The 10,289-nt window shown below is 47.6% G+C and overlaps 1 protein-coding gene and 1 long non-coding RNA gene across 2 annotated transcripts in view; one reads left to right on the forward strand and one right to left on the reverse strand.

The window, feature by feature from the left end:
* The window catches only part of SPRED2 (sprouty related EVH1 domain containing 2), a 59,781-nt gene extending 49,498 nt beyond the window's left edge, over positions 1-10,283 (reverse strand). The window contains exon 1 of the mRNA XM_042036721.1: positions 10,183-10,283. Coding sequence (XP_041892655.1) covers positions 10,183-10,229 — 47 coding nt within the window. The 5' untranslated portion in view covers positions 10,230-10,283. The remainder of the gene's footprint in view (positions 1-10,182) is intronic.
* Positions 10,151-10,289, forward strand: part of LOC121668714 — a 2,876-nt gene continuing 2,737 nt past the window's right edge. The window contains exon 1 of the long non-coding RNA XR_006017535.1: positions 10,151-10,190. This is a non-coding gene — a long non-coding RNA (uncharacterized LOC121668714). The remainder of the gene's footprint in view (positions 10,191-10,289) is intronic.

The following is a 10,289-nucleotide window of genomic DNA, read 5'->3' on the forward strand; positions in this document are numbered from 1 at the left end:
CAGAACCAAACCAAATGAATGGTTGGTGGCAGACTTTGTTAAGCTGTAATTCTTTTCATTCATAGGCTGTGATTTTAAAGGGCTACTCAGCTACTCACTGGGGGAGGATCAGCCCAGCTGAGGTCACCGGCACACCAACTGCTATCTCCACACCCAAACACTGGGAGACCCTGGCTAGATCCTGATCCTGGCCTCTGGGCACACAATTATTCCTAGGACCCAGTAATAAGCCTGGGAGAGAAGCAAGAAGATTTTTAATGGGCAAGCACAGGAGAGAAGTTGGGTAAAAACATCAGAGTAAGGCAAGCACACATATTTTAACATCATCCAGCCCAGCATCAGGCGAGATGGCCATGGCAATCCCACGATCAACAAACTCTTTTGCAGTTCAATCCAAAGCATCAAAATAAGCCTATTTCTGTCTCCCCTGTATCTGCTGTCTGCTAACAATTTCTACACGTACCACATTCCTATAATCATAACTTTGAGGTGGGGGAAGATCATCCTCCCCCATGTACACATCAAGTCAAACAGATAAAATCCCTCACCTTCCTCCTGACTCTGCCCATCCGCACAACTCTGAGTCTGTAAGGATATTAACCAAAAATGGTCACTTATCCAGGCAGACTGACCTGGGAAGGTTTAGGACTTCTGGGTAAGGGGGACGGGACACAGACTTTAATAATTGATAAAAGCACAAACAAACCTGATAAACAGCTAAAAAAAAAGTTGATATTTATCATGTAACTTGTCTTAGGAACTACTGTAAAAAGGCACATCACTGACCTGATAAGATCTTCCAAACCAGTGGAGTTTATGTATACATAGGCACAGGGGAAATGGTTTATTTGGGCTTTTAGGTTCTTCCTGTAGGATGCAGTGTTTATAAAGGGTATTTCTAGAACTTCCTGACTGCATTTGTGAGATCACGCTCTCTGTGCACCTCCACTTCCCTCTCCACACCAGCCTGCCCCTCTCTCCTATCAATACCCCTTAAATTTTTCCATTTTATTTATTGTTTTTAACCAATCTGGTTAACTCTACATTTCACTTCCTTCAGATAACAAGCGGAAGCTCATCTCCAGCACTGCTTAGTAATTTTCCAGCCATTCAATACACTCATGAAGTATTACTATACCAAAATGCCAAATACTTGCACAGAAAAGAAAGAAGGAAATTTTTCTCTTAAGCAGCTCTAATGGCTTAATTGTACTGCAGCCTTTTATTCTTGCTTTTAAACACAGAACACAAGCTCTGCACTCTGTTTTCCTCCTAGTCCAGCTAAACACCAGGTGCCTTTTTAAAAACACAAGGTCATTCAAGCAATTCAAGTATCAGAATTACTGTTTTATAAAACTCTACACCATTTCCTAACCCTTTTCATGTTTACAGCCACCAAACTGCATACATACAGTAATAACATGTAAAGCAATGATGGGTTGCAACCAGCTTAACACCTCCCATGCCAAATTTCAGTCACAGATGAATTATGCTGGCAGCATTATAAACCTCTAGTGATAAAGTTTTTGCTGTAATTTCACCAGTATTTAAAATAAAAAAGCACACCACTGAAGTATCAGTGGCTTTTCTGTAATTTATAAACACACACACTTTAAATACATGGAGCATAACAAGCTCTTGAAATACAGAGATTTACTCTGAGGTCTAACAGGGCCTCCTGTACGCTGGCCCTCCATTGCCACCAAGGCAAGCAGGGCTTTTAATACAATGTAAAATATGAAAATAAAGATTTTAAAAAGAAATCAGCACTAAGGAATCAGGCACCTTGGGTTTTAGAAATATGATCATGTAAGGTGGCGGTGTTGTTGAAATTGTGGAGAAAACTGGAGAAGGCAGGTCTAGGTTTGGCTCCCACTTTCAGCAATGTGCTCTCCCTTGCAGCTCTTCCACAGCCAACCTGGCAGCAGAGGAGGGTGAATTTCTCAGCTTGTCAACTTCATCAAGAGCCACTGCATGGGACATCAGGCAAAATTAGGCATTCATCACCCCACTGAACCACTGGACTTCTGACCTCAAACCCTCACCTACACAGTATGGATGAATGATGGAGAGGTGCAAAGATCCAAGCATCACAGTTATCGCACAAATAAATGAAACAAAAGTGAGTAATTGAACAAAAACTAAGCTACACATCTAAAAACCTCCAAGCATGCTTTAAATTAACCCAGGTAATACATTCAGATCTCTACATAATTTTTAAGAACGAGACAGTTTGTAAATAACTGCAAGCCCAGAGCCAGATGCCCGCAGCAGCAGCCGACTGTACTCGCCAGGTCTGCTGATGCCTTCCAGCAGCTCTTTTATGGCATCCCTTGGATCACTGGAAAACAAAAGAAGCAGCTCTCCAGTATTAAAACCTGGACACTTTTCCCCTTCACAGCACTCAAGGTTTTACAAAGATGGATGCGGTGACGAGCCGCCCAGAACGCCGATCGCTACCAAGGCATGATCCCAGCTATTCACCCGCCCCTGGCCTCGTTCTGTCCCAACTTGAGGCAAGGCACACGCTTCCCTCTATGCTGCAACTTGAATCATTAGTTAGTAACCTTCTCTCAGCTCCAGGGCATACCTTTCCACTCATAAAACCAGGTAAACAGCCAGCATGCCTTCCAAGCACTTGGAAGCCCAGGTGGGAGTGTTTGGACATGTCAGCAAAGAAATGCAGTGAGCAGAGGTAAGCTGAGCTCCCTGCTTTTAGCCAGGGGGCTGAACATGATGGGTATCTTTTTGGGCAGCATCCCCCTCAAAACAGGGACCTGCTCAAGGTGCTATGGGTTAGGGGAGTCATTACAGCTGCAGAAAAGCAAGTGCTGCCAATATTTAAAAGGAAGGAAACCAGATATACACAAGGTTGTGGGAGACCCTTCTTTCACCTCATGTCTGTCCCCCAGAAAAATGCTTTCCACCACCAGTATGGGAATTAATAAATAAATAAAAAGCATGAACAGTCTAGAGACTCGAACAAAAAAAGTAAATTACACAGGTGTGCTTTAGCTCAGATACTAATTGCTGCTAGTGGCATCAACTAATCCTAAACATGGACTTAATTCCTACAAAACCACATCATTTAAGAAATGTTGTTTTTCTCTAGGTGAGGGGAGGACCAGGAAGGAGCTGGTAGGCAAACTGCGGTGCTGCAAAAGGCTCCAGTGTTTAGGGAAGAAGCTTTGTTGAAACTGACTGCTGTACAAATGCCTTCAGTGTATTTCAAATACTGCAGTGGAAACTAATCTTGCTCTCAACTACTCAAACAGGCAAGCAATGCTCTACATTTTAACATACAGGAGGGAAGCTGCCACTTTTAGCTAGAAAGAAAAGAAGTAATGGGACTATCCAAACAGGATGTATGTATAATGCAGTTAAAAAAACCAACAACCTAAGTGTTTCCAGACCTCCTCTGGACTTGAGTGCATGTGCAGAACATGCTCCTGTCCTTGCACAGCAGCACAGGTCCTTACAAGCTGGGAGATGTGTTTCCCATACGCAGTATCAAAAGACGCTATCAGGTTTTACAACACATCTCCCAGCACCATCACTGCCAGCCTGGCAAAGAGCAGCAGCAGAGGTGGAACAGTGACCAACTCAACCTTTCTACTTAAAAACAGGGGGAAATGGTTACTCTCAACAGGAGACAAACACTTTTGCTCCTAAGGAGAGATGTACACAGGTAACGAGCCCTGATGTTACTTTCGAAAGCCCATTTATTCTTTGGGTAGTTCACTGAAGATGTTATTTCTGGCTTGCATTTTGCCTCATTTCTGTAGTACCTCAGACAAAAAGCTCTACCTAGCAAGGAACGAGCTCCATCACCACCGCAGTCTTCAGGTCATGAAACGCTTTTCTCCTTGCCAGGCACTGCTGTCCAGGTCCAAGCACTTCGGGCAACTCTGCAATCCCACTTTTGAACACACCACAGATGGGGAAATCAACTTCTGTTGTTAGAAAGTCCCGTAAACCCTCCTCCCCACGCCTGCCAGTAAGAAGTTTCCTTCCTAGCTGGAATAGCCATCAGCAATACTCAGCTGATAGACTCAAGATCTCTCCTCTGATTATATACATAGGAGTTGAGAACAAAGAAGGGGGGGGGAGGGGGGGAACACAAACAAACACCCAAAACATAGTCCTTGAAGTGCAAGCTGCAAGCAAAGAAAGTCAAAGAATAAAGTTATTCAAAGACTGTAAGAACAAGCAGGCTGGAGACAAAAACAGGTTAAATCTCACTGTAGACCTACTGCAACAGGTAGAACCTGCTGGCTGTTGGCAGAAAGGTCTCCAACAGCCTTGAAAGCAGACTTTGTAATAGTGCTTTTGATAAAACACCTTACTTTAAGGTGAAGCATCTACATCTACTGCATGGGGTAGACAGTGTTTTGCTACATTGGGCTCATGGTGATCACCTTCCCCTGATGTGAGGACAACATGAGTTGTGGTGACAGTGGAATTCCTGCTTCCAGACAAGTGTGACACATGAAGGAATAGATATAAAACAGGCAAGAGGCAAAAGAATACCTTCAAGAGTGTGGGGGAAAGGAAATGCAGACAGAAAAGGAGATGGAGTGAAGACAGCCTCCTGGACTTTGAGGCGATGTCCACCTGCCCATGCAACATTTGTCTGACATCAAGGGGGAGCAGAAAAATGAGCTTGGGAGCATTTGCGGGTACCAAGACTGATGGTGATAAACCTCCCCAAACTGCTGTGCTGCTGGGCAGAAGTGCAATATTAGGGCATTGCTTTGCTACTCTTACTGCATCAGCAGGGCTTGCCCCTCACCCCAGCTCCATCCTGCAGCCCTGTGCCCTCCATTCATCCAGCAGTGGGGGCCAGCAGATGGTTCTCCTTGCCTTGCAAGGAACCAAATCCTGAGAAACCACATGGGCACACCCAGCCTTTACCCCCAAGAGCTGATGCAAAACCCAAGGTGAGGGTCAGACGCAGAGAGAAGGCGGCCAGCACAGCCCAGCTGCATTTCTCTGCAGCTTGAGAGAGTCAGGTTTACAGTACTGAGCAAGCACCAGAAAAATAAATGATTAAAGGAAATTTGACAAGGAAAGGGGGTGGACGTGGGTAGAGAAACGGGAAGGAAGGAAAACTCAGAAGATCTTGGCAGAAAACCAATAGGTTAAGAAAAGAAACAAAGAAAAAAAAAGAAACAAACAAAAAAAAAAAAAAAGAAAAAAAACAAAGAAATCATTGGAAACCATCAGCTGAGTTTACCCATGGCCAAAGCGGAAAGAAATGGCCAGTGCAAGCAAGATGCTGGGAGATGCTGCCGTGCTCTGCTTGCTGCCAGGCTTGGAGCAGACCTCTCTTTCCAGTGCTGGGATTTATGTGACAACAGCTTCTTGCTTGCATTTGGTAGTCTACAGAAATGGGGACCTGCTGCAGTTCCTATCTCCTGTCAATCAACTCCACAGTCTATTTGTGCCTTTTTTTAGTCAACTGACCTTTTCTATTTTACTTCTTTTTGAAATTCTACACTGCTTTAGAAGCCTAAGTCCTCCAAAAATCAAATGCTCCACTTAGCAAAAAGGGCATATATCAAAAACACAGTCTACAGAACTGTACTTTTAGTTTCACTGATCTTTGTGCCCTCTCCACCCCTGCACAGCTCTTGAAAGAAAGATCACCTCGTGCTGTTAAAGGGGGGGGAAAAAAAGGAAAAACAAAAAAGCCACATTTTTCAATGAATTTGCTGTAGTGAGCAGTTCCTATATCCATTCTGCTGGAAGGAAGGAAATTGAATTTATCGGTTCCTCAAGCATGCCAGAGCATGTAAGAAAGAAAAAGGAGGGATTGAAACCAATAGTTAAGTTGTGTCTCACTCCTCAGCTCCTATTTTCCAGCCTGGTCCAGAAGAAGGAGGACAACTACCATCACCTCCCTGCAATTTGGTGGCCAACAGGAAACAATTTTGTGGTTTAAATCCAGCTAAGAGCAAACCAAGCCCATGTTAAGAGTGAGCTTTGCCACACAACGTACTTTTGTTTGCAGCCTCAGGATTTAATTAAACAGGTAGATAAAACCTACCTTTTAACCCACGCTCCAGGGTGTGCCTCAGTGAGATAAAAAACAGGCTGCAAAACCAGGTCAAAGATGATTCCATTGCTGGTGCAGCATCTGTGCCGCACTCAAACACTGTCCCACCACCACTGCCCCACCACACTCTTCAAGGAGGGGAGCTACACCAAAAAACCTCACTTTCTGGCCCAAAGGCAGGTTGGTTTGGTTTCCCCTTTTCAGTGCAGAATCTGGGTTATCCATGGGCTGCATGGGGCCATAGCCTGGCCTAATGTGCTGAGAAATTAAAAATCTAGCTCCCTTCCACTTGTGGCAACCCTCTTCCCACAGGTTTCCCTTCCAGTTGTCTGACCAAACACCCTCTCCATACATCTTCCACCTACAACTTCTATCAAGGCATTTCCAAAACAGAAGTAGAAAGAGTAGAAAGGGTAAATCCCGTCTTTCTTTCGCCCTCTTCTTCATCTGACAGATCTATTATTCCCTTATAAACAACAACTTCTCCCAGAGACCGAACAAAGCAGCTACTTACATGTCATATTTCAAACAGGCATGTTTTCAGGCCAAGAAATAAACAGTTATATTTTGGCAATCCTTCATTTCCTGTCCTATTTGTGAGCGATAATGTCATAACACACATTGTGTCCCATGCCTTCCTCCCTGGCTGAAACTTGTAGCAAAATAATTTAGCTGAATGAGCTGCCTTTGATATCTACAGAAAAATCATCAGAATGGGGCAAAAATGTAGTGAAAATGAAGGGGGGGAAACATTTTTTTCAGCACAAAGGGCAAACTGCAATATTGGTAGACTCAGTATTCAGAGCAAACATCGCTGGTGTCTGCTCAGCGGTGGAGGGAAGTGAGATTTTGGGACCAGCAAAAGAATCAGCAAGAGCAAGCTAAGTCTAATTTTCTTTCCCTAGACTGGAAAAATGCATCGGTGTGATCTCATGCTGCATTTTGCTGTCCCGGACACCACCACAGCAACCCTACACATATCCCACTTAACCCAGCTCGTTAAAAACCTCCGGGGGACCGGTCCCACTTGCAAACACTTGGCAGGAGCGCTCCCAGCTCGCTGGAATAAACCAAGCGTGCATTGGAGCGGCGGGGACACTCCCGGGACACAGCTCAGCCCGGGCATCGCGGCTCCATCCCAAGCAGCACAAGGCTGCGGACCAGCACTTCCTCGTTCTCTGACCTTTTCCATTTAATTACTTCCTGTGACTTTCTTGGAACCATGCATCGGAACGAGCAGGCGGCAGCCTCCGGGCATATCCAAATCACTTTAAGGGTTCAGCTCCACTCTCCTCCTCACCCGCGGAAAAGCCACGGGCAGCCCATCCGGGATGGTTTCGGAGAGGGTCCCCCACAGCCGCCCATCTTCTGGGTGCAAGCAGCGCTGCCCGAAATCCCCTCACCGCTTACGCCCAGCACGGCGGCTTCGAGCCTCTGATTTATTACCTGGCATCCCCATTCTCCCCCCACCCTGCAACGTGCGAGGCAGCACGGGCTGGGTGAGGGGGAAGGAGGGAAGCAGAAATAAAGGCTGAGATGCAGAAAGAGGCGCTGGCTTGGCAATGACAAATTGACCTCTAAGTATCGATCTCAAATGCTGCAGTTCTGAAGGGACCGATGAGTTTCCAGCATCCTAAGCCCTATTTGTTTCCCTCCTCGGTTTTATAAACTATCTCAAAGCTCAAAGTCTAATTGAGCTGTTCTCAAGAAGCTACTTTAAAAAAAAGGCAAAAAAAAAAAAGGGGAGGGAGGAACTCCTTGTTATTTACTTGAAGAGGGTTATTTTAAAAGGCATCCTGACAGTGGTCCTTTTTTTTGAAATCTGGCTGTTAACATTTGCTCACAGTGCACTCAGTGAAACAAGAATAGCTATGCAAATGAAATCCAGATATCTAGGGCAAATAGCACGCTATACTACCATTGTTCTGACAGCTTGAGAAAACTTATCAGGAGAGCCTGTCCTTATTGCTTTTAACACCATATATATTGGAGAAAAAAAAAATCAAATCACTTCACCCACCACTGAAATGAAAAAACAACCCATGAGTCACCGGCTTCAGCAACGCTATCAATCAATGCAAGGCTGGAAGCGAGGAGCTTACAGAGGAAACCATGGCTTACCTAAAACGCCTCACCGTGCCCTACAAAGCCAAGGCCTGCACTAAACTCTGACAAGCCCAACCACGGCCTCCAGAAGAGCCACTTGGGACGTGCACTGATGTAAGGACTACAAGGCATCACTGACCCTGAAAGTCAACACACCCAGACCCCAACAAAACAGCTCTCAGTGGCCTGGGAATGGGTTGGGTACCAGGCTCCCTGCGGTCACCAGCCTCCCCACCTCCGAGGGACCAAAGCATAGTGTTGCTGGGTTGACAGGCGACCCCAGGAGATGTGGCGTGACCCAATAGCTCCCACACAGATGAAAATCATCAGCTGAAGCCTCTGTCAGCATGGCAGTGCAGCAGCACGTGGAAGAAGAATTCACTCCAAAACAAACTGCAGCCTACAATTAAGGGAAAAAACCCCCCCCCCAGCTAACCATCAGAGCCAAGTGTTCGGTGTTTTACACCAACACTCACCTCTGCACTGAGCCCTGCAGGAAAACACATTTAGAGCAGTATCTTGCCTCAAGATAAAGGCTGGTGAGCACCAGATTTTTGTCCACTGAACTGGGTTACAGTTGGCCTCGTGTTCTCAAATGCAGAGACAAGGACCCACTTCTCTTCCTCTCATGCAATTTACAAAGTCAAAAAAAAAAACCAAACCAAATGAAGAACCAGAAGGTTTTTATTGGAAATGAGCTGGCCACGTTTTTCCAGCCTGTTAGGTCATGGTAATATGCATGTGAGAATCTCAACCACTTCTTTTTTGGTTTGTCTTTTTTTGCTTGTTTGTTTTGGGTATTTTTTTCTTGTTGCAAGAACCTTACCATCTTCAAAATAACCACAATTTCAGAAGCTACATATAAACACGTATTTATAGTCTCTTCATTAAGAGCTGCCAAAATAACAATTCCTCTCAACATGCACGTTGGGGGCAGAAGCCATTTCCTTCACCACTCATATTTCTCCAGTAAATCGCCCTAAAATAAGTTTACCATGATGAAGGTGTAAGCGTGGCACATACCACCAATTATGATTTTTTCGGACCTCAAAACCAAGCCAAAAAGTTGCACAGTTCTTAGGCTGCTTTATAAGCCCTGCAAGGAGTCGTTTTAAAGCACGGTACATCCTATGGCGCTTGGCACCAACCCAGTCCTGCACGCCAGTGAGTCATTCCTCTTGACTGTCAAAACCCCGAAGGAGATAGCCAGGAACAGCCCTTGGGCCAGCACGGCGTGAAAGAGCCCTTCCTGCCATTCCGCTGCAATAGCTTTAGGTTTTATTTTGGGGAAGAAAGCATTAAAAAAGGGAAAAGGGTACCGCCAGGCATTTTGAAAGCCACGGTGCGGCCTCTCGGGGGGTTTCTTAGTGGGGAGGTGGCGGGAGGGCTGCGGAACGGGGGTGGGCGGCGGGGGGTGACGGTGAATGGGGAGGCCGCCGGTGACCGGGTTTATGAATGCGGCGTCATGTGACGACGGCGGCGGCCGCCCTCCTATTCACAAAACGGCGGCGGCCGGGGCGGGGATCCGCGACGTCGTGTGTACCCCCCCAGCTCCGCGTCCCGACCCCCCCCAGGCCCGGGGCTGCGGGGTGGGGGCGCACACCGCTCACCTCCCCCCTCGCAGCCGCTTCCGCCTCCGACCGCCCCCGCCAGGCGCCCCGAGCCCCTCGGCCGGGGCGGGGAGCGGCGGCGGCGCGGGGCTGCGCCCCCTCTCCGCGGTGCCCCGGGGCTCCGCACCCCGGCGGGGCCGCGCCGCCCTCCCGGGGGTTTTTATGAATGAAAGGGCCGTATGCAAATGAGCGCGGCCGGGGGGGAGCGCGAAATGGCGGATGCGCGGGCGGGCGGCGCGCACACGAACGCGCGTGTCCGCGTCCCTCTGTCCGCCCGCGGCCGGTGCGTCTGTCCGTCCGTGCACGGGGTGTGGGGGGTGAGCGACCCGCACCGGTTCCCGCCGGGGCAACAAAGGCTGCCCCCTCTACCGTCCCTCCCGCCCGCCCGCCGCCCCCGACCCCGCTCACTCGTCAGGGTAGGCTTCCTCGGTCATCTTCTCCCCGTCTAGGCTCATCCCTCGCCGCGGGCGGCCGGGCTGCGCCTCCGCATCTTCCCGAGCTTCACATGGCGAGGG

Source organism: Corvus kubaryi, unplaced genomic scaffold (assembly GCF_017639235.1).
Source record: "Corvus kubaryi isolate FWS band 111438036 unplaced genomic scaffold, C.kubaryi_AGA036_p1.0 37386, whole genome shotgun sequence".
Taxonomy (NCBI): domain Eukaryota; kingdom Metazoa; phylum Chordata; class Aves; order Passeriformes; family Corvidae; genus Corvus; species Corvus kubaryi.